Source organism: Corvus hawaiiensis, chromosome 2 (genome assembly GCF_020740725.1).
Source record: "Corvus hawaiiensis isolate bCorHaw1 chromosome 2, bCorHaw1.pri.cur, whole genome shotgun sequence".
Taxonomy (NCBI): domain Eukaryota; kingdom Metazoa; phylum Chordata; class Aves; order Passeriformes; family Corvidae; genus Corvus; species Corvus hawaiiensis.
The window spans coordinates 99496596-99521935 of NC_063214.1; the positions used below are offsets into that span (position 1 = coordinate 99496596).

Consider the following 25340-nt stretch of genomic DNA (forward strand, 5'->3'; position numbering starts at 1 on the left):
TAACCATATTCTAAAACATGAGTGTAAGTTTTATGAACAAGCAGAACTTTAAGAATTCAGGAATATGTAAGAATCCATATGTCTAAAGCTAAGTTAACATTTGAAAAATTCTGATTGGTATAGTTTGTTGAAAAATGGGCATATACATATACATATACACCTTGTAGCAAATATTTCTATAGCACAAGAGATAAATCTTCATAAAATTATGCACATTGTCTGATAATCCTTGACTCCAGAAAAAGTATTGACATTGTAAATATATGCTGAAATATACATAAGTTTCTATTAATAAATCACTTTTGAAAAGATAAACAATTATACTGATTTGTCTTCCCTAAAACATCTATAAATGAATCAAATAGAAATTGATTCAAATACAAGTACGTATAACACTACATTACTCTGATTTTTTTACCTAACTCCATACTTCCACTGTTTAGAGTTCCTTATTTTCTAAAAAAAAAGAAAGAAAACCAGTGAATACATTCTTTGGAAAATATTTTTTATTATAAAATGTACAGTATATTGACCTTAATATTATAAAACACTGTAATGTATCAGAGTCTTGTAAAGACCAATAATTTATAAGATGAGACCAAATTCATTGTTAATTTTTCTAGTCTCATAGTCAGAATAAAAAATATATATAAAATATAGAATGAATTAATTGATCATAGCGTCCTTAGTAGCTGGCAAATGTATGTTCATATGTTAAGGCAGCTAATCTCTGCATGTATTTTTATTAAAATAGATCACTCTTATTTGCTAATTTAGTCTTTGATTTTGAAGAGCTGATAGAAGCATGAACAGAAAGGTTAGTAATCATATTCTATAAGCCTAGATTATGTAAAGGCGCTGCAGGGTATAATGAAAATTATGTTTTACTAAAGTACTTCTATCACTGCAGCTCACTTATTAACAGTTAATACTTCTTTGGTACTTTTAAGGTGCTTGTTAGAACAAGAAATAGCTTTGAACTATTGACAAGAATAGAGTACTTTAGGCCTCAGATGCTATTGGATAGCATGAAAAACCACCTTACACTGTCTTAACAATTTGAAGACCTTTTTCAACATGTTGGTCTTCTCAGTTCCAGTATGTCTAATGCCTCCTTCTATTGCAGGGACTTACTACCATTTTGAGTACAAAAGAAATGCAGATTACTTTCTTTTTTTCCTCTCCTTAGCCATTGTTGCAAGCAGTACTTCCCTCATTGCACTCATTTGGCAGTGACTTGAACACCAGTATCCAGCCAAAGGCACTTGTTTTAATGTTAGAATATGTGTATGTAGGTTGTTTTCGAATCACTGCCTAGAATATTTTTAGCAGTGCATTTATAGAAGCCTGCATCCCTTTGAGTAGACTGCTGGATGACTAATGACCCCTGAGGATGGAGGAATTTGTTTCCATACAGACGAGATTGAGCTCCTGTTGTCAGATGTGATTTATCTGGAAGCTCCCATGTTATTTCTGCTTTAGGAATCCCAATGGCCATGCAGTTCAGTTTAACTGAATTTCCAGGTCTGGCATAAATAACGGGTGCTGGCTCACTGGTGATCCTGGGAGGATAGGCGATCACAATGACAGGCACAGTCATAACAGAAGTGCCATACTCTGTTGACACTTTGCACAGGTAAGTGCCCCTGTCAAACACAGAAGCCTCACGCACCGTCAATGAGCCATTCTCCATCAGGGAAAAGCGACCCACAGCCTGGGGGGCATCCATAACCATCCCATTGGGCAGTGTCCAGGAGATCTGTGCCCGCTGGTTTGCCTGGGTGATGCAATGAAGCTGCAGAGTTTCTCCATTGATGATGCTCACCAGGTTGTTGTACTGGTTGCTAATTTCTGGCCTGAGTCCCACCTTCAGAAAGACTACTCGTTCCACATAACCTCCCAGGTTTCTGGCTGTACAGCGGTAAGTCCCAGCATCCCCAGCAGACAGGCCGCTGATGTGTAAGATCCCATCCCTCTTATGGTAAAATCTGTGCAGGCGACTGCCACTCAGCACTTCAGAGCCATTGGGAAGGATCCAGCTTGTGCTGGGTTTGGGGTTCCCCTGGACTGAGCAGTTCAGATTGATGCTGTGCCCAGCAATGGCAGTGATCCTTTCACTGACAGGGTCTCTGAAGGAGGGTTTCTCCACATGGTCTGTGATGAGGAGCTGCACAAGCAGTCTGGCTTCCCCTCCTTCGTTCCGTCCGATGCACACGAGCTGCACGGCATCCGTTTGCCTCACCCCTCTGATGTCCAGCGTACCATTGCGATGCACAGTGATCCTGTTCCCATAGTAGGGAGCCGGTAAGATTACTCCTTCTGGAAAAGCCCATAAGACACGTGGAGCAGGGATCCCCTCAGCTTTGCAGTCAATAAGTTTCTGGCTGTCTCTGATGGCTGTCTCCCTCACAGATGTTATTGCACTGAGATGACCATTGATTCTGGGAGGCTGAACATCAACATGGATCCAAACGATCTTCCGATCTTCTCCAGCACTGTTCCGTGCTACACAAGTATAGTTACCACTGTCAGACCTTTGGGCCTTTTGGATGAGGAGGGTGCCATCCCTGTATATCTGGTATTTATCAGATAGAGCAGGAATAGGCCTGTTGGTCGGGGAAAGCCAGGTCACTTTGGGAGTGGGTTCTCCTTTGGCTTCACATGCTGCTGTGACAACATCGCCATAAGGTACATTAATAGTGATGTATGTTTTGTTCCTGATGGTTGCAGGCTCTGCCACCACTTTGACCCGCACTTTCATTTCATCCTTCCCAATCTGATTTTCAGCATAGCAGGTGTAGTCCCCTTCCTCTCTCAGTCCAACATCATTGAAATACAGGGTTCCATTGTCAAAGACCACATATCGCTTCGTCCGGCTACCGCTGTCATCTGACTGCATGAAGGTATTGATCATGCTGCCATCGGGGAGACCCCACGAGATCTCCGGATTTGGCAGACCTGTGGCTACACAGTCGACTTTCAGGTCCCCTCCATACTTGACCTTGTGGTTATTCTCATTCTTATGTTCTATTTTTGCTGGTTTCATCATCACATTCACTTTGAGGACCACGTAATCATCACCTATCTTATTGCGGGCCACACACAAATAGTCTCCTGCATCTTTGTCTGTAACTGAATTAACAACCAAAGTCCCATTGCTGAATACTTTGATTCTAGTCTCCAAAGTACTGAAAGGAAAGAAAAAAGAACCTAACATGAGCTACAAAATCACATTTTGGTTATTAATTATTGAGCAAAATCTGGAGGATGGGCGGGAATAACAACTCATCAATGTTAAAAAAAAAAGGAGAGGAACACTGCTATTGTTAGATAATTAAATGGTCAGAAATGTTCAGGATATTCACCACCAAACAGCAAATGGAAAAAAATAGTTCTACTCACTTGTAACCAAGCAATTCTGTTGTGGTTAATGACTTTAATGCTGTTTTTGACACTAAACATTCACTAAATACCAAATTATGGTGGTTTTGACTCTCTTCTGACTACATGTACAGTATCCTATAACATTCAAAGATGATCTCTGAATGATATAATCCATATGGCTATTTGGACCATAATGGGGTCTGGTACCTGGGTCTTCAGTTAAAAACAAGTAACGATGAAGAACTTCCTCTGGCCTCGGGTATAACATATTAAGCCTTTACAAAAGTCACAAAGAAGCAAAATGTTGCTAAGCTTTGAAACAAAGAAAAAAAATTCCAATGTGCTTAAAAACCTATTACTCCTTTCCACTTCACTATGGAATTGGTGTATTGTGGTCAAAACCAACTTCCTCAGTAGCCACAGGTTTCTCCCCAAAGGAGATCTCCAGTATTTGAAAAGCAGCCCACATAAAGATCATGAAGGAAAATTAAAAAGAAACACAGATTTTTTTTCCTACTGCTATGAGGCATAAAATGAATTCTGGATTTTGTGCTATCTACAGGTTACCAAATACACTTTTTGTCAATATAAAAAAAATATTACTATGTTCAGCTGTGAAGAAAGTTGTTCCAAATTATGCATTTTAATTACAGTGCATTTCTCATCTGTTTATAGTGCTCAAAGGTGAGCTATGAATAATTTATAGCACAGAAATTTGTTTTCAGCCAAGTCTTAGGACAGTTATTGTAGGTTTGTAGAAGTGATATTTTACTTGATATTGCAAACATTGGAGAATGCATTGTTTCAGGCATTTATATGCAACCAGGTTTGCAGACCTTACTGTGTGGTAACATTTGTTTACACATGATGTTAAAATGATAGTGCTTATTTAAGTAATTATAACTTGATTTATTTGCTCAGTATTTACTGCGTGTAATGATTTACCTAAGAGATAAAATTCAATGATCCTTTTCCTTCTGGGGAAAAGCAGGCACCTGTGCAATATTATTCAGACTAAGCACATTGGAACAAGCAGTACACAAGCTGTATATCTGAACTTTTGCCACTGGACTTTACTACATTTACGAGTGGCTGTAAAAGACAAACAGTGGCAGTTTATCCTAGAAACTTGAAGCTAACTTCAATACAGCTTTCAGTAAAATTATGCTAAGATATGACTTGACTATCTTTCTGATATAATTTCAAATTCCTTCCTAAGGATTGGGTGGCTTAGTCAAAACCTGCAGAAGTCAGGAATGAGACTTGTACATATATGAGTGGGTGTTTCTCTAAGTTAATCTAAATGCAATTAGCTGCATCACCCCAAACAGAAATTTACCTGTGTAGGGAATCAATCATCCTTTTGGAAGGCAACCTCCATAATATCCGAGGCCAAGGGTCACCAGAAGCACTACAGTCCAAATGCAGGATTCCGCCATATGTTACATCTGTTCTCTGAGGAGAGCTCCCAGTGATCTTAGCATTAGATGCATGCTTCTTCACATGGAGTTGTACTGTTCTCCTGGCAGCCCCCACCATGTTAGCAGCAATGCACTCGTAGGTCCCACTGTCCTTGGGGGAGACGTTGCGAATGTAAAGAGTCCCATTGGGAAAAACAAATAAATTCCCATTGACAAACTGAGAAGGTCGGATCTGCGTGCCATCAAAGACCACCCAGCGGATGTTGGGAGAAGGTGCTGCTTTAGCAGTGCAGTGGATGTTAATACTGCTACCAAGGGGCAAGGAAATATTCTCTTGCTTGTCCTGCTGGATGATGGGCGGTAAGGCTGCAATGTGCAGCCTCACGGCAATGCTGTCAGCTCCTGCAGCATTGCTTGCTACACATTTGTAAACTCCTCGGTCTGAAAAAGTTGCTTGCTTGATAGACAAGGTTCGATTTTCATGAAGCATTATCCTGCTTTCTGTGGTGGTGACTGTCTGCAAAATCTTCCTATCTGGGAAAATCCATGAAATTAGTGGGCTTGGAGTCCCACTAGCCTGACATTCCATTGCTATGGTCTCTCCAAAGTAGACCGTGACATCTCGATAACGGGAAAGTAAAATTTTGGGCTGGTGGGCTACAACTGTGAGCACAACAATCATTTTATCTATGCCATGCAGGTTCTGAGCTGTGCATAAATACTGTCCACGATCCTGAAGCTGAGCAGTTCGGATAAGGAGAGTACCATTTTTCCAGACTTCAAACCTTTGTAACTTGCTGCTGGTTGTCATTAGCGCTCCTGTGAAGGTGAGAGGAAAGAAAGAAAGAGAAAGTCAAAGGGTTAAAAATGTACATTATTGCAATAAAGAAGTCTTAAGTGAGATTTTAAGTTTACTCAACACCAATTACAACTTCAGCGGGCCCACATGAAATCTTCTGACACTCTCCATAGCTCAAATTAGTCTTTGTTTCTATTGCAGAACTAACCAATAGCTTGCAAACATAGTGTGGAAATTTTTAAAGGCCTTATGTTTTAGGATTTCTCTTAAATCTTTATGTAACTTTTCTGTTCCTTTTGTACATGGACATGATACACACACCAGTATTTAAGATTGCAATGTTAACAAACCCATAGTCACAAGTATTGCCATAATAAATTCTAACTGCTGTGAATAAGCAGAGTTGGCTGCTTTTCACAGCCAAAAATTACTCTTCAAAAATGAACTCATTAAATGGTAGAGTTTTTCTTTTACTACAAGAAACACTGCAAATGTATTATTACTTCTAATGATTAGTTGCAATTAATCATTTTATCTACAATGATTGTAAGTGACAGAAAGTATTTTCCAGTATTTTGAACTACTCCTGTGATCATGTTGCATTTCTGTGCAATACCCCTACAAACCATGTGGAAGAACACGTTTTCCTTTATCTTACCTGTAGAGACTTTTGTCCAAGTAATAAAAGGCTTGGGTTCCCCAACTGCATCACAAGGGATAAAAGCATCCATTTCCGCAAGGACGGATATGCTCTGAGATGCTTTTGTGATAATTTTAGGTCTTTCTCCCTGTACCCTGAAATTAGTGGAAGACTGAATTACAGTCAAATTGTGTGGCATGCTTCCCACGTAAGGCACAGATGGAAATTTTTGATGACGATGATGGACATTTTTAAAAGGATGAACTGTAGTGGTTATTTGTGGTCTTGTGCGCTGAGAAAGAAAGGCTGGGGGGCTGATCTTTAAAAACACTGGTGGTAATGTGGTAGTTGTGGCATGTGGCATTGGAGGCACCGGAATAGCTGTAGCTTTTTGCACTGTAATCCCAGTAGGTAAGACCTGAGCAACCTTCTTCTCCTTTGTGTCTTTTGGGACTAGTTGACTAGGGACGTCTGGTTTAGGATGCATATTTAATTGAGGGAATATCCTTGTTCTGTTGAAAAGGAAGGGTATTCTGGAACTGGGGTAATAGGGGATCCCTTGACTTGGCAGTCTTCCTGCTGTGCCTCTGTTATCTGGAACATAGTTATTTCCAAAAAATCTTGAATTAATATTGTATCTGTTCTGACCCTGATTACTGAACTTGCTTTCAGTCAATGGATTTATTTTGTGAAATGGAGAGGCTTGTGTTGGTGTAGTTGTTTCTCTCTGGGAGGCAAAAGTTTTTCTGTCCTGGATAGTATGTGCTGCATACGCTGTTATCTCTGGTTTGTTTGTGTAGTGAAGAGGCTGACGTGTTATAAAATAGCGAAGTGGGCCCTGTGTTACAGGAAGCTTCACTGTGCCTCTTACTGGAACATGCCTTGGAGGCACAACAGGTAGTCTTTGGTTTATGCTTGGTATCATTCCAGCAGGTGGATGGGGAAGATTTGGATTTAGAAGTAAACTGTTGTTTGACTTGCTACTGTACAACTCATTGAATTGCTGCTCTTTTGACTGTATGCTGATCCTGTTTTGGTCAGAGGAAGGAGTAGGGTGAACATTCTGTCTTGAGCTTATCACTATTTTCTCACCATCAGCTCCAACTTGTTTTGCTTCTGGGAACCTTTCTTGATTGAAGACATTACTTTCCTCGGTGGTATAATGAAGAGAAGGATGTGAAGTGCTTGACATGGAAGTGGGAAGAGTGACAAGTTCTATAAATGGAATAAAAGCAGTGGATGTAATAGGAGGCTTTTTAGTTGTCTGCAGATGATGAAACACATGCGGCATAGATTCCTTTCTATCCAAGGAAGATGGCTCTGTCCCAGCCTGAGAAGTAACAGATTTCTTTGTCTGTCTAACTGGAAAAGCCTGAGCTTCTGCAGTGCTGGAAGACGAGGATAAAGTAATTATTTCATGTTGCTGAGGTGGCTCAGTTTTTGCTGGTGTTTCTATAGATACTGTGGGCTTCCATGGTTCCTTTGAAGCTGAGAGGTCCTTAAAAACTTCAACTGTGCCAACAGGAACACTTAAGTCAGGCACAGTGGGATATACCAGCTGGAATGTTCCAGCAGTTGTTTCATTAACCACAACTTCTAAGTCAAATAGGTTAGGCTCCTCTTGAGATTTTGGTTTTGCTGATAGTATTGAGCTGTTCCTATATGCAGGAGAAGTTGCTGTGCTGTATTGTTCCACTTTATGATCCACAGTTTTAGGGTCTGCTTTCATGTCCTTCTCTGCAGATGCACTGTCTAATGAGTGGTATGCTGGCACTTCACTTTGCTCTGGTTTCAGAGGTACACTTGACTCTTTTGTGGGAAGTGCATCTTGTACAGCATATGATGATAAAATCATGATAGGTGCAGTCACTGGAAGTGCCAAGGTTTCAGGGCTAGTAGGGTGCGTCCCATGTTTAGCTTTAGGTAGAGCAGTGGTAGGCCTAAAAGAAGGAGTTGTGACCACATCTCTGACTTTTGTAATTTTCTCTACAACACCTGAATCAGGAATTAATGAAGGAGTGGATTCCATACGCTCCTCTTTCCTAGCCTGTATTTTGATGGTTTTAAGATCAGGACTTTCACGAGTTGCAGAAGTAGTTTTGGTAACAGCTTCAAATTCAGGTGTCCTTGGAATAATAGACATTGCCTCTGTGGTTAAAGCAACACGGGGAAAAGGCTTTGGTCTTTGTCGGATTCTGTTTGGCCTTCTCCTTCTGCCATAAGGTCTTTTTCTACCATGCTGAGTAATAAGTGAAGGCATGGTCTTTCTATATGGAGATGTTTTGGTGGCCACAGTGGTCAATCTACTGATGGAAGAAGCCATTTCTAACCCCTCTGCTTTATGAAGAGCATTAGTGCCATGCAAAATGAATATGGGACCCGGTTTTGGAATGGCCAAGTTTCTATGTGTGTCTGTCTGAGAATTGTCTGCATAACTGCTGGACACACTTTCTGGAGTCACTGTTTTCCTGTGGATCTCAAGTTCTTCATTGCTCTGAACCCTGATGGGTGTGACAGCTGGAAAGCCGCTACTTAAGTCTGGTGTTTTTGCATGACTTGTGGATATTTTTTTGTGCTGGTATCTCGTATCATTGCTCTTTTCTCTAACAAATGAAGAAGTGGATGAAGAAACAGTAGTAGTGCCTACAAAATCTGTTGGGATGATCTCATCATGAGAAGGTGCTGTAGTTACGGTGTTAACACTCATTGGGCCCACTTCATTTAACTTCAAGCTTGTCTGCAAGGTGCTATGAAGATCCACAGTCTGAGATTCAGCAAGGAGAGTAGCATCAAGTGGTAGCTCCGCAAAAGCAGAACTTTCTTCAGATATAGCAGATACAGTTTTATCTACATTTTCCACTGTGAATGAACTGCTCTGAACATTAGGAAACTTTGTCACAACTTCTTTGGCTAGAGGTTCTTCCGTGAAGGCAACTGAATCATCCGTCCTGACATCAAGATGCTGCTCCCCTTGGGGATGCAGAGTTGCAGAGACAGGAGTCAAATATGGACCTGATAAAGCTATTTCTACAGTGTCTGTACTTGCAGGTGTTTCTAAAGCCCTGTGGTTGGAAAATGGTTCAGTTTCTGACCCTATTAATACAGACTGCACTGAAAACACTTCCGTGTTCTGTGAAACAGTGACCAAGAATTGCTCATCTTCACCCACAGGTGATGCATCAGCAGAGGAGTCCAGCACATCAGCTCCTGTCTCTGAAGGCGGAGGGCTGGCTAAGGGATAAGGGGCGGGAGTAGTTTCCTGCATGACTGATGGCAGTGAAGTTGTTACAGAGGCGGTTGTAGCTGTTGTTGTTCTAGGAAGATTCTTCCCACGGACCTTTGCCAAAATGTCAGCCCAATGCTGTGGATTAATCTGTTTGCTTGCCACGTTAATTCTCCTTCGAGATTCAAATACTCTCCGGCCTTCCGCAACATTGCTGTCTTGGGTTCTATCGGTACTTTTCCAGATTTTCATTTTCCTTCTGCCCTTCTTTCCCTTTTTAATTTGAGCCTCTGGCACCCGGTCACTTTTTTGTTTAAAAGGTATTTCCCAGTCCTTTAGGTGATTCTTTCTTCGTGGGAACTCCTCCACCCCTCCTGCCCCTGATCCCTCTTCATCATCTATGACCCGCCCTCTTGTTTTTGACAAACCTTTTGAGCCTGGGCGCTTCTTTAGTTTTATTCGTTTAAATGATCTGTCAGATACCATTTTATTTACTGTGACTCTTACAGCAAACTGATCTGATCCTTGCTGATTGACAGCCACACATCTGTAATGGCCACTATCAGTGACATGGCTCCTTGGAATAAGCAAAGTACCATTGGGCAGCATATAGCCTTTTGAAGAGTTTGATAAATCATTGAGTACCTGACTGTTCGGAAGAATCCAGCTCAACTGTGCATCTGGAATGGCAACTGCATTGCACGGCAAAGCTATTGGATCTCCAACATTTTTTTCAACTCTTGCTACATCTGAATCAGCTACCTGAATAGCTGCAGGCTGCACGACGAGTCTGTAAGACATTATGTCCATATCATCTCTCACTTGGGCAACACAGTGGTACACACCTCCATCAGTGTAACTCACTGCTTTGATTATTAGTTGGCCACTACTGAGAATGGAAAACCTACTGTCTTTCTGATTAAAAGGTGCCTGCAGTTTAGTTCCATCTGGAAAAAGCCACTGAATGGAGGGGCTCTCAGAAGCTTTCACACTGCATCTCAGCTGACACTCTGACCCTTCCACCACACTCTGTGCTGTCCTTGTGCTCTGATTTTGCTCTATCATTACCCAGTTTCTCTGCTGCCTGGTGGTTTTGGTATGAATTGTCTGAGAAAACACAGTAAAAAAAGATAGCACCACTTTTTTCCCTGTACTCTGGCGCCTGTTTAATTGGATATTTATAAGAGGTTGCATTACCCAGGAAGGCTCAGCCAATATTTGAGCTTTTACACCTGTGTAGTAAAGAGCATCATAATCTGAGCCTTGCCTGTACTGATAGATTATTTTAGGCTCTTTTTTGAGCATAAGTTCCCTCTCTAATTTGACAGGTACTTCACTGTAGTAAGCTATAAGCTTCCACAGTTTTTCGTAGCTTTCTCGATTCATTGGACATTCAAAATCCAGTGCAATTGTAGCATTTATATCTATCTCCTGAGTCTGGATTTGATTCCACTGAATTTTGGTAGAACCTGTTGGTTTTTTGATTTCACAGTTCAGGTGGACTATGTTGCCATGCTCATCAGTCATATTTAGAGCAATGTTCCATGGCGAGGACTGAAGCTCTTCCAGAGGGAGTTCATAACTGTCACCATCATCCTCCTCTTGAGTGCTGCTATTTTGCCTCAGTGAGGACTGAATGACAGGTTTCCTACAGGAAATATCTTTCAAGTTTTGAATATCTTCTTTCTGCAGTTGTTTTGGGCTGCTGCACTTAGCACACAGCTGTCCCCCTTCATAGGCTTTGTCCTTTTTGCATTTTAAAACACCTGCAAAAAAAAACAAAAAAAAGGAAGAAAGAAAATGAAAAAAAAGGATAAGCTGAAAAACTCTGTTCTAAAGTTAGACAATTCTCAGAATTGTGAAATAAACTTCATGAGGATTGCCATTATGTCACATGACATATAAGTCAAGACTTTTAGAATGGCACCTCTTTGTTTTACAGATGAATGGACACCTGATTCTCAATTTGACCATGATTTCTTCTGACTTTAATGAGAGGATTGAATACTCCATCCTTCTGAAACTTAGATTCACTGCCTCTAAACAAAATGCCTAGAAACTGAAGTGTGCAAAGCAACATTTAAATCAGCAACAAACTATTCTGTGTCAAAAAGTCTGCATTTGTACAGTGACAGCCTAACTTGTGGATCTAATGTGAAGAGAAGTGGGACCTTTCAGCTTTCAAAAATATAGCATTTACCTGAGAACTGCTGGACTTCCTCATTAAATAATCTAGGAAGCTTTCTATTTTTCTCTATTAATTAAGAACAGTATTGGCAGTTCACAAAAACTTTTACTGTAGCTACCAAAATGGGCTGACTAGTTCTTGCACTTACAAGTCATTTATCAGCAGGAAAAATTCCAAAAAAGAAAAGTGCCACTTCTTCCCTGACCTCTGAAACAACTGTAAACTTTGTAATGAAACAACAAAAGCTAGAAGAAGAGGGCTAGACTAGGAAACTATAGCCTTGACTCCTCTCTCCTTCAATGCCAGAAAGACTGTTGTCTGCAAAGTAATAGCCATACTTTTATTACATTTTTCTCCTCACTAGAATGTCAAATGTCACCTTAGGTATTTAGTTTGGAGACATAGAGCAAATAAATTTTTACAGTTATTCTAGCCATAAGTATCATCCTGAAGAATGAGGGATCTTTGAATGAATGAACAGTATACCGGTGGGTTATAAGGCAAAATGTCAGGAGAAAGGGAAATGAATGGCAAATTTTCATACCATTATTTTAATTGAAAATATATGCTTTGCTAGTCTGACAAATCAATTTTCTTGAAAATTTGTTACAAATGGAATATTTATATATATCTATATCTCTATATCTATCTGTATATCTATATCTATATATGCAGTTTATTACTTGCAGATTCAAACAGGACATTTCAAAGATAAGGAAAAACTGGCCCACAATCAACTTGGCAGTGGCTACACTGATCTGAAGAAATTTAGTAACTCTTTCTGGACAGAATTCCCAAAGAAGTTAATGTTATAGTTATATACAGATACAAAATCTGCCATATTCGAAAATGGCATGGATAAATTCTTCCTCCTTCCAAAAATCACTACTGTTTTAGTGTAAAGAGGTAACCTAACTGAATAAAAACGCTAGCAAAGCCAACACTGCACAAAGGAATGTTCAGCTAATATCTCATTATTATAACTTACAGTAAAACTTAAGTACACTCATTACACATACACACACAATTTGGATCAAGAACAGAATGTAAGAATATTAAAATGTAAGCTAGTGGAATACAGTATTTGAGTTAGATGCCTCAAGTATCTGTTCAGTCAGGAAGATTTGTATTACACAAGCATCGCACATTCTTAAAAAGTACTGCCCTATAGTGAAGTGCAAAACTGCAATGAGTTACGTGCTCTAAGATGACAAGACCCACCATCGTTCACCATATGTGCTCCAAAATCATGATATAAACCTTGCGACACCATCACTCATTTGAAACATCTTCAGTTACAATTAAATGCCAATTTCCTCTTAATAATTTAGCAATAGCTCTGGTGTGACACCAGTTCCTCTGCTGAACTGAGATGCCCAAACTGAAAACTGAAACTCAAACCCTTCTTCATTTAGTGTATTCCTGAGACAGAGGCATTATAAAACTCTATTTTTTGCTTCTGCACACGATCAGAAACATTCCAGCCTAAGCAGTGTGATACTTTTCTCACCTCTAAGCCTGAATGAAGATAGACTAGCTATTTTATGAAAAAGTTACACGTTTGAAAAGAAATACGTTGCAAGTACTGGAAAATACTTAAAACAGATTTGCTCCATCATCAAAGGAAGTTGTTGTCAATGAAGAAACGTGGCTAGACATGAAGGATGCATACTACAGCCTTAATGTTAATAGAATCAAAGTTAGAGGACTTAACCAGGAATTTGGTAACCTGATTTCCTTCCTTCCTTAGACAAACATGTTCAAATCCAATCTTACCACCTTCCATGAGAGCATATAGTCAGTAGCTTTGTTGGTTGAGGACAATTGGCAGCCCTTAGTCAAAGGTGTACTGCTGTGCAAGCAAATGGAATAAAAGGTTATAACCTATCTCTTTCCAATTACAAACATCACTACCACTTCTGTCATCCCAAATGTAATGGCTAATTTCTTTGCTGTTAAATACATATTTTTATCTAATGAAACAAAACTGCTTTCTTTTTACACTGCTTTTTAAATACACACATTTATTGAACAGTAACAGAACTTAATACTGCACATAGAGATCATGTTGGCAATAATACTCAGGAAATAACAAAACCAACAACATGCAGAACAGGAAAAAAATTCAACATTATGAGTTCAATAAACACTGGTAGCTTATGCTCCTACCTCCAGAAGCTTCATTCCATTCAAGAAGCCACTTCAAACTACAGTCACAGGCCCATGGATTTCCATGAAGGTAAAGATTTTCCAGCAGTGGCATGCCTTGAAACATCTCTGCAGGCAAGGTCCTAAGAACATTTTCAGATAGGTAGAGGTGCCTTACTGTTGACAGTTTGAAATAATCAAGGACCATAAATGTTGAAAAGGTGTTGGGGTGAAGCTGCTGGAGCAAATTTCCTTCTAAGTGGACCAGTCTTAGAGAAGTTAAACCATTAAAAGCATTTGGATGAATAAACTCAATTCTGTTGTGATCCATGTGCAGTCTCATTAAGCTTGAAAGTCCTTGGAGAGTTTGGCCAGTTATGGCTTTCAATTTATTGTAACTAATTTTGAAAACCTAAAAAAAATTTAAAAAAAAGAACCAGAGATTAATTTTTTTATCTAAATCCAAGCAGAATAGCAATCAAGCAAATGTTTTCCTCCCACATTCAAATCTTTTGCACCACTGAAAAACCATACGTTGGTCAAAGAGGTAGAATAAAATTGAGTGTTAGTTGGGATTATCAAGTTAGACAGAGGCATAGTTAATAGATATCCAATGTATTTTGAGGGAAAATGGTATCTTAATCCTAAAAAGCCACTAGAAAGAACACTTAATTTTGTTTTCCGTTATTCATGGAAGCTAGTTTTGAAATTTAGGAAAACCTAAGCTGTACCTGTAGAGACACAAGATCTTTCAAAGCACCATTAGGAATATTCTGAATGTCATTTCCATGTATCATAAGCAATTCCAATTTTGTAAGTCCCGCAAAGGAGTTTTCGTATATAGACTGTATACTGTTAAACCTGGGGAAAAAAAAATCACACATGCAGTTACATTTTATACACTGACTGTCACAGACTGCAAACGTAAAAATATTATAACCCAACTTCCAGGAAAAATTGGAGGGACCTTAATGCATTGTCAAAAGGCCAGAAGTTACTGAAAGATTTTTACAAGGCCCAAGCATACTTAGCTCATGTTTACATTAATATTTCTTTTAACTCACTTTGTGGCACTTTAGCCATAAATTAGGAGTAACAGTAATAAATAGGCGTTTAAGTTCTAATAGTTGTCAGTGTATTTTTCCATCCAGCTCAGTTTATGAAATGGAAGTAAGTTAATGGCCTCTGGCCAAACCATGATGCTATGGAGCCTGGCAAACTAGAGAGGCTGCAGTGTTGCCAAAGCAGCATCTAACAATAACTAAATAGAGATTGGGAAAGTAAACATTAAAAATGGTATCTCCCAAAGAGCACAAGAAGCAGTAAGTCATATTCTGCTTCACTTACTGTTACAACATGTATTGGCTACATTAACTAAATACATAAGGTCTAGGAATTGACCTTCCAATTACATAATTTGAGCCTTGAAACTCCTCTTAGATAAGGAATACAGAAAATCTACTCTTTGAAAATATTCAGTTTTGCTTTGGACAAGCGAATCAGACTTTATTTGCCAACCTGGAAGAGTTGCAGCTGGTGGCCTAGCTCTACATTTGTGTTTTTCATATGTATACAGAAAATTAAATGTATTATCTAATCTGGGCACAAAGTCTTACAACTAAGCATAGAATTTCAAAGGTTTTTCCAATTTCTTAGTATTTTCTAGAAAGCAGGGGAAGACACAGCATGAAATTAAAATACTTTGAATACGAAGAAAATACTTTTGGATCCTCACAATGTTATCTATCTAAAGATTCTTAATTTGCTAAAAATTTAGACTATTGTATTAACATTTTTAGTTCTTCTGCAGATCCACTATGCTTATAGCAGACATCTTATTAAAATTCCTTATTTCAAAATCAGTCCTTCAAAAAAAATATGAACTTGTCTAAATAAAAATTTTTCCTAAGTTACTTCCAGTTAGAAAAATAATCTTCACCTCCTAAATGCACAGCACTTAAAATAGCAATATAAAAGAATAAAAGTGCTCTTTCAAAGTGAAAGAAGCACAACAACAGACAGTTAAGACTGCTTCTCCCTGAGAAAGGACCCAAGTCAGAAAATGTCATTTGTAGTGATGAAATACAGAGAGGAAAGGGCTTTTATGCTAACAGTATATCAAACAATGTACTTTACTAAAAAAAAAAACCCCAAACACCTTAGTAACTTAGATGTCTACATACCATTTACAAAAACAATTTAGGGATTGGAGTATATATTTCGTTAATATACCTTTACTGAGCACAAGAGCATTTTGAGACTAAATTTAGGCTTTAGGCAGATAATATGCTGGTGGACAGAAATTTTAATTATGGAGAAGCAAAAAAACCCCAAAAACCAAGGGCCCTACTGCCAGTCATTGCACGATCAGTTGCAGCTTACAGGCCTTGAAGTTGTGAGGATAATTTCATCACAGGTAGTGGGGCAGCCCTGACACCAAGCAGAAGAGGACTGAGACTCTTGCACCATTCTATATCACACAATGACCCAACATGGTGCTTTTTCATTATGAAGCCTACCAACAGTCCCTGCCTTCTTGTCTCAAAATCTGACAGAAGTGAGTTGGCAATTCCCTGGAGAGCAAAGTGAGTTGGAGCCTGAGCAATCCCTTCCCAAAACATGCTTATATTGCACTTAGTTGCTTGAAAAAAACTGCAACAAAACTACAACTCCACAGGCAATGGATCAGATTTCTTTCTACTGTATTCATTTAAGATATGCTATATCACATTGTTCTCCAAAATGCTACTGGATTACCTCACAGAATTTTACTCCTGCTGTATTTTTTTTTTAACATCAGGTATAGAATTCCATATTCTGTAGAAATCCCATAAAAGGTTAAATTCAAGATCTTTTTTTATACACTGTAAAAGACTAAATGTTCTATTTGCCAAAAAAGAACTCACACCATGGTATAAATGTTTATTTGAAAAGAGTACTAACTTTTGTTTGAAACATAAAGGCCAACCTAATTTCTCCATGCCAGCAACTGTAGTGTTTGAAACACAGCACCGACAAGTAAGTACCCATCTCTGCAATTCTACTTAAGAACTACACCCAGAGATCCCGCTTTGCCACATGTGTGCGAAGCACTCCAGGCTTCGGCACTAAGAACATAAAACTGTTTGCTCCAAGCTGCCATACAAACCCGAAGTTGATTCTTTCCACATGCTTAGCGATCCGTGCCGGCACGGCTGCCAGGGAGCGGAAGGTGCAGTGGACCTCGGTGGGAAGGTAGCAGGCGCAGGGCTGGGGGCAGCCCAGGGCGCCCAGCGGCAGCCCCAATCCCAGCATCAGGACCACGGACAGTGCTCCAGCCACCACCCGCTCCCCCATCTTGTCGCCTCCCCTTGCCTGGCTCCTCCTGCATTGTTCCGGGGCGGGGAGGAAGAAAAGAGAGAAGAAATGATGATTTTTAAAAACTTTTATATACCCTTTATACATTTTAAACCCTTTATATACCTAGTAATGACCTGCATTGTCCAGAAAGTCTATAGACAATCAAAACCAAACTCAGTTGGAAAGCCATTTTCCTTATTCCATGTTATTTTCTACTTCAGTGTTAATTTTTCCCCTATTACTCACTTCTACTTAATACCTAATCTAAAAAAGTTATGCTGTCTCCCTATGCTAATAAATTTTATAGGCTTATTCTGTACACCAAGAATAGTACTCATCATGAAAAACTAGAAAACTTTTCGGGACATATCTAGCTCAAGCAAACTGCCATGGCTCCCTCTACAGTCAATGAAAGAAAAAAAAAACCCAAGCCATAATCACTTGAAGATTAATAATATCAGTTATCTACCTCATCAGATAACTAGAAATAGTACAACTGAGCTTCATTAGGTCCCTAGTTAGCAAACCTACTACCTCGCCTACTTGCCTAATTTTCAGACAGGCTACTAACTTTCATTAGGGTAAAATGTGGCTCAATGAATCTCATTCATAATCGACACAGGAAATAATTGAGATAGAAAGTAGTAGAAAGAATTGGTTCACCACAGATCTAGACTCTGTCGTCCTTTGCCATGGGTTGCTCTGTGATGTTGGATATACTCTTACATTGCAATCTTAACCAAAAAGGTATGGCTGATCAGAACTGATAAAACTGGACAATTTGTTTAAAAGCATAAGCACAGACCTCACAGGAAAAGTTTATAATATATCTACCAATACTCAAGTTCAGATTTTTGGAACTGTGTGTCAAATTCTGCATGGCTAGAACCATGGAGAGTCATTTAAAGAAACACAGTGTGCTAAGAACAGACAAGAAAGCACAACTGTTATTGACCTTGAGCACTAGTAATTTCTGAAAATAAAATCATTTATGTAATGTCTTATTACAGATTAAGCACCCTAACTTTAGACAAATGAGTTTAAAACATTCCTATTCTTATTCTACCATCAGAAGAATTTGAAAGCTTTTCAAATTAAAGCCATACAAGAATATGGGCTGCTATTAGTAACAGAAATTTAATATTCCTGCTTTTGTACAACACTGCGACAATGACAGAAAGTTATTCACTTCTACCAGCTATTATTACGTCCATTAGTAATTTCCTTTTAGTATAAAAGTCAGATTTTATACTGTGCAACAAGATGCACATTTTTTCCCTAAGATTATCATGTGCAAACCATTACAGTTCAAAGGAGAGGCTCATTGGGATGAAGAGTTTTCCCAAATACCCGTGGTCAAGTTAATGAGATGCTTAGCATTCTTTACGAGACATATAGCTTGTAATTTGTTTAAGAATTTTCAGGTGCTGTTTTCCTTATGTTCTCCTCAACGAAAATTCTTTCTAAAAAACAGCCTACCCATTCAAATTTGTTTTGTGACAGGTCCCTTTCAGGACGTGCTCATTGAGGCGAAGAGGAGACTGCAACGACTTGTGAGGGGCTGGGGAAGGGCCGGCCGGCGGGACTTACCGTGCTCTGCCCGGGTAGGCCGGAGCGGCAGCCGAGCCGAGCCCTTCCCGCGGCCCAGCCGCAGCCGCTCCTGCGGGAGCCGCCGGGAGGCGCCGGAGCAGCTCCCGCCGCCCCGCCCCGCCGCACGGGGGCGCTCTCGGCGGCTCCCCCGCCATTGGCTGCTCCCGCCACCCCCGCGCAGCGTGCCGGCCAATGGGCTGCGGCCCCGCCCCGCGAGGCGGGGCGTGAGCGGGGCCCCGCGTGGCGGCGCTGCCCGCCCGGCGCCTGGCGGGGCCGGAGGTCGCCCCGCGGGGAGGTTGGCGGGAGGGGCGGTCGCTCCTGCGCGGCCCCGGCCCGGGCTGTGCGCCAGCCGCGGCTGTGGCGTAGGTGGCTGCGAGGGAGCCGTAGTCCCCCTCGCCTCCGTGCTTCTTTCTGCCGTACCGGAGGACAGATGCTTCCCATTAGGGAAGAATGTCCCCGCCGGGCCGGGCGACGGGAGCGCTCGGGCTGAGGGCGGGCGCCGGCCGCGGGACGCCCGACGGCCGCCAGCCAGGCAGCCGCGCAGCCCACCCACCTCCCCGCCCCCGCACAGTCCTGCGGGGGAACCCAAAAACCCGAGCCGCCCCGCACCCGACTGCGCTCTGGCAGCGGCGTTAGCGCGCTGCTCGTTACCTGCGGCCGGGCGCGGCGCTCTCAGCAGGCGCTGCCCGCCGCTCCCGATGCTCCGCGGGGCTGCGGGCGGCCGGCGGCGCGGGGCCGGCGGTCACCTGGACCCCGGCCTCCCCTCCGGCACCGGCTCGCCGATGCTCATCGCTGCCTGCAGTGGCCCGTCTCGACGCCGACTTAGGACTCCTCATCGCCCGTCATCCTGCGGGATCCGCCGCCGCGGCTGGGTCCCCCCGAACAAGCATAAGCGATGCGCGACAGCTGGGCAGGCACCGCCGGGTGCTGGTTTGTATTGACTGCTACTGCCTCCGAGCGCTCCCCTTCTCCGGGTGCCCCACGATCCCGCCGAACGTCGGGGCGCCGCAAGCCCTCAGTCCCGGCGGCAGTCCAGCGCGTCGCTCCGGGCGCTGCGGGACCTCCGTGGGCCAGCGGGCGGGCGGGCGATGCGGGCGGCTCCGCGCCGCCGGACGGGCTGCCTGGACGTGCAGCTCCTCCCGCGGCGGCAGCGTCCCGCCGCCCGCCGCCGCATGGGGACGAGGGATGCGGGTGCCGGGGCGCCGTGCTCCGCCCGCCTCCCCGCGCCGGGCGCTGTGCAGAGGGAGGGCGCGGCGCAGCGGCTCCTCTTGCGGGGTGGGCGGCCCCTCCGGGGAGGGGGCGGCTGCGGGCGGGCCCGCGCCAGGGGCGGGGGGTGGGTAAAATAGGCTCCGGAGCCGGCGGACAGGGGTCGCGGCAGTTGCGGTTTCGCATGGGTTCGGGACCTGAAGCTCACGGAAAGTTTGTCTCTGGGACCTAGGCACATCCAGCACTGTCGAAGCGCTCAGATGTGCGCTCACACGCACATGCACACACACACAGGAGTTCAGCGCATAATCCCTAAAGTGGACCGACCAGTTTGGGTTCCTTTCTCTTCCCATAGTGATATGGCGCTTAGAGACATGGTTTAGTGGTGGGCTTGGCAGTGCAGGGTTAATGGTTGGACTCGATGATCTTGAGATCTTTTCCAACCTTAGAGATTCTATAGTTCTTTGAAATAGGTGTCTCGTCACAACACAAAGAACCAAAGTGACATCAATCCTTATACTTCATACTGGCACAATTCTGCTGCAGAGACCTGTATCCTGTCTGTATGTGAGAATTTGATTTCTGCAATCATACTCAAGGAGAGGCACTCCAATAAATGCATGTGAACAGAAAATCTCAAAGAGCTGGAATTGAGAGGAAATTACAACAGTAGAGGAAAAGACAGGAGCCAGTAATTAACCAGACTGAATGTAGAGTCGGTCATTAACTGCCTTTTACCTTTAAAATCTACCGGAGAAACAAGCTTTAGTTTAAAATCATTCAATCATTGACATCCCTTTTCTCAATTTCCCTCTGGTATTATCAGTTTTTTCAGTTCACAAAAGTTAAGCCTATCTCCACTCCAGCGAAAAATGCATCATTCAGAAGACCATGCACTACTGCCTAGTTAGTTCCACTGTATGGTTTTTGGATATGCACAATTTTCTGTTCTCTAGATGGCCATTGTGGCAGTTTCCCTCATCTGTTCTAAAAAAACCAAAGAAATCAGTCTTTCAAGACACAGAAGAATTGCAGAAATGAGCATAGATGCATCTTGAGTCATAAGAATGCCTCTGAGTTTTGGTATGGAGATTTACCATCTCCAAGGTAAGTAAATGTAGTGAATGGCATTATGTTCAAGGCTGTAAAGATGTGGCAAGTGGATCATCACCAAATTAATAGGAATAATCAGAATCCTAATTAATGAACCATGTTTGACTTTGAAACCTGTGAGAGGTGTGATTATCAAAATGGTTGGTGGGGAAATGTCTTCAGCTGTTAGCAATAAGATGTTGTCAGAATCTGGACAAGTCATATGTTCCAAATGCATTAACAAAGTTTCACTTTCAAAAGAAAAGCTAATTATCCAGGCTTTTAGCTGCAGAACCTTTTTTGTGTTGTGGTGGGCAGCTTAGCTCCACACAGCCTCTCCCTCGCTTACCCAGTTTGATATGGGGGGAGGGAATCGGAAGGGGAAAAGTTTGAAAAATTGTGGGTTGAGATAAAGACAGTTTGATAGGTGAAGCGCAAGCAAAGCAAAACAAGGAATTCATTCACTACTTCCCATGGGCAGGCAGGTGTTCTGCCACCTTCAGGAAAGCTTAAAAGTGACTTTTAAGTCACTTAAAATGCTTAAAAGTGACTTGTGAAGGCAAGTGCTGTAACTCCAAACATCCCCCCCTTCCACCCTCCTACCACAGCTTTATATGCTGAGCATGACACCATGTGGTGGATATCCCTTGGATCAGTTGGGGACTGATCCAAGGAGCAGTCCCAGCTGTGTCCCCTACCAGCTCCTTGTGCATTCCCAGCCTGCTCTCTTGATGGGACAGTGTGAGAAGCAGAAAACACCTAAACACCACACGAACCTTGATCAGCAGTAAGATAAAACATCCTTGTATTTTCCACACTTCTTTGGTCACAAAGCTAAAACACAGCACCATATAAGCTACACTTAAATAAATGCAAGTATAAGATATTGCAGACATTTAGAAATAACACCACTAACATGATGTTCACTATCTTCAGCATAATTTTTTTTTCAGCCAAGTAAATGCCAATACTGACCCATATTGTTGTATCAACTCTGTATTAACAGTAAATACATCAACAGTTCACAAGTTAAAACCACACTACTTTGACAACAAAGCACACCCAGATCTAATATATATGTTTACTTTATTGCAAAGTTTTACAATTTCTTTAATTGAAATTATGGGAAAGAAAACTATTAAGGACAGGATTTTTTAAACTGATGTGTAGTACTTACAGTTAGGGAGTTAGCAATAAAAGATTGTGATATGAAACTTGTAGATGCTACATGTGCTTGGACAGCCCCATGGTCCCATTATTTTTTCAGTTTTTTACTTTGAGGTTTCAGCTGTATTTCAAGAAGAGGCACTTACTAGTGTCTAGATAAGACAGCTGCTGCATCAGCATAATTTCTCTGATGGTAGGTTGTCTGGCATCTGGTGCGGTAAATGGTTGGAAAACATCTTTACAAACTGTTTGAAGTTTTTACACAGTGGATAGGGACAGGCAGAGCAAAAAAATGGTGAAGGAAATCATCCGTGTCACTGATATTTGCCATTTCAGCTGTGGTACCTGCTGTTTACACAGAATTTACAAAGTGGTAGGAAAATATTTCAAAGAACAAGGGAAACCAAGTAGAAATACTTGAACTGTAGGGAGCAGCAAGTGAGTCTCTGATACAGCCATTTCTGAAAGTTAGTCTGAAGATAAAAGACTATTCACATGAACAAGAACCTGTTGTAGGTGGCAGCAAATGACAGGCTTTTTGACAGGACTGGGAGGCAGCTAAGGGTAAGTCAAGCATGACAGTTTCAGAAACTGTAATATTAGAGAGAACTGTCTTTCTTATTTTCACTGTATTTCACTAATTGTGGAATGCCTTCACTTTGTTCAGATTGGCAGTGTTTGAGGGAAAATTCCATCATTACCAGTGTCCTTGTGGTTGGTTAGCTCACAGGCTGAGAAGTTACCTTCTACCTTCAGTAAGAGCCAACATCAAAGCAGGGTTTTGGCAAACTATCGCAGCATGACTGCTCTCTCAGAAATGCAGGTTTGGGTTTTCTAGGAGCCAGTTACCTGTTTCTCTCTTTGCAGCTGCAGTGCCAGTATGTTGCTGCCCATTGCAAGGGCTCTTCTCTATACCCTTCTTCAGACAACTTATCTCCTCCTAGCCTTCAGATTTTCCTGTTTGGGGTTGTTTTTCCATGGTTTAGCTGCTCTTAATGGCTTTAAGCTGAAAGAGAGTAGATTTAGATTGGATATTAGGAAGAAATTCTTCACTGTGAGTGTGATGAGGCCCTGGAACAGGTTGCACAGAGAAGTTGTTGACACTCCATCCCTGGAAGTGTTCAAGGCACAACAACCCCATGCAGCATTACAGGCTGGGAGCAGAGTGGCTGGAAAGCTGCCCAATGAAAAAGGACCTGGGAGTGCTGGTCACCAGCCAGCTGAACATGAGCCAGCAAGTGCCCAGGCTGATGGCATCCCGGTCTGTATCAAAAATAATGTGGCCAGCAGGAGTAGGGCAGTGATTGCCCCTCTGTACTCAGCACTGGTGAGGTCGCACTGCAGGTGCTGTGTCCAGTTCTGGCCCCTCACTTCAAGAAAGACATTGAGGTGCTGGTTGTTTAGAGAAGGGCAATAAAGCTGGTGAAGGGGCTGGAGGGTAAGTCATGTGATGGATGGAGTGTTTAGCCTGTAGAAAAGGAGGCTCAAGGGAAACTTTATTACTCTCTACAGTTACCTGGAAGGAGGTTACAGCAAGGTGACAGTTGCCCTCTTCTCCAAGGCAACCAGTGACAGGACAAGAGGAAATGGCCTCAAGCTGTGCTATGGTAGTGTCTTGGGGTGACTTTATGATGTGTATCCTATATCGCTACCCCATGCCCAGAAATTAATTTGTGTACCTTTCTATGCCTTTAAACTGAGCCTGAGAGGGGGAAGGAAAAACTGAGCAAAACTTTTTCAAAGCAGTTTGCAGCTTGTTCAAGGTCACACAGAGATAGAGACTTTTTTTTCAGCTGTGGCAGGAGAGCGGGAGGGAAGGGAAGCGCCCTGCTTGCTTTTCTTTCCAGCCAGCTTTCGGCAGTTTTTTCCTCAGCTCTTTTTTCCTTCAGAGAGTTGAACTTTCGTTTTCCTAGGACTTTGTTTTTTTTCCCTTTTCTCTCTGCTGGACGGTTTCAACATCAGAATACATTGGGAGAACTTTCCACCGAGGCCTTGGCCCTGGAGGTGGGCCCACCACCCCGTCCCAGCTCCAAGGAGGGGGAGAGAGAGATCGACGGAAGGACTCTGAAATTTTCCCAGGTTTCTCTCAGCAGGGCAAGGGGTTTTATTATTTAGCATTATTATCCTTTTCCCGTGCATTTGTTAAATAAATAGTTTTTGTCTCTTTCACTTTCCTTCGAGGAAAATTTATTTTTCCCGAACCTAGTGGGGGAGGGGTGGTTGTGCCTTCTCTCAGAGGATATATTTTTAAATTTGACCAAACCGGCACAGGTAGGTTCAGATTGGACATCCTGAAGAGTTGATGAGGGTGGTTAAGTGTTGGAACAGGCTGCCCAGGGAGGTGATAGAGTCACAATCCCTGGAAGTCTTCAAGAAATGACTGGACATGGCGCTTAGTGCTATGGTTTAGTTGGCATGGTGCTGTTTGGTCAAAGGCTGGACTTGATGATCTTTGAGGTCTTTCTCAGCTTTGATGATTCTATTGTATGATTTTAAGGCCAGGTCTTATGGGGCTCTGAGTAAAGTGGTCTGGTAGAAGGATGATCTTTAAGGTCCATTCCAACTCAACCTGTTGAGTTGTCTATGATTATTCTTCTTGCCCCAGCTTCTGCTTCCTGGCATATCAAAGTGTACTGCTTTATCCCATGGTTCTTGCTGAAAGAATACCTATATGTGGAATTAAGGCTTCCTGGCTTCTTTCCTCCCCTATTATCTCTGTCCAGTGTCATCCTTCTCATAGTGATGAGTTGGGATTCTCTCTCAGTTTCTCTTGTCAAGCAGCCTCATACAGGAAGGAGGGAGAACCATGAGGTTCTGTTTGCAAAACAGGACAAACTTTTTTAAAGTTGAAACTGAATTATTTTATTTGCTATGGGTCAACAAAGAGAGGAATAGACTGTCACAGTCCTACTGATGAATAAACCTGATGGACAGGTTGACTTCCCTGACAGCTGTCTCCAAAAGAGCAGAAAGAGGGAGCCCAGAAGACTGAAAAATCCCATGAGTGACACACATGTGAAAAGGCAGCAGTTTTTAAATGCCTTCTGTTGGAGCTGGTAATAAATTAACTATTTACTTTTACCACTTGGCAGCAAATGTGGAGTAAATTTTTGCAGATGATTTAGGACCTTGTTTAACTTCCA

The 25340-nt window shown here is 42.1% G+C and overlaps 1 protein-coding gene across 1 annotated transcript; it reads right to left on the reverse strand.

The window, feature by feature from the left end:
* Positions 1 to 484: 484 nt before the first annotated feature.
* MXRA5 (matrix remodeling associated 5) lies at positions 485 to 19568 on the reverse strand. Its single transcript, XM_048328461.1, has 7 exons — positions 19384 to 19568; positions 16952 to 17167; positions 14535 to 14664; positions 13825 to 14215; positions 6263 to 11233; positions 4724 to 5624; positions 485 to 3188 (listed from the first exon to the last, which is right to left on the reverse strand). Exons 1-7 carry the CDS (start codon positions 19566 to 19568, stop codon positions 1277 to 1279), a joined length of 8706 nt encoding a protein of 2901 aa, XP_048184418.1. The 3' UTR covers positions 485 to 1276.
* Positions 19569 to 25340: the final 5772 nt, after the last annotated feature.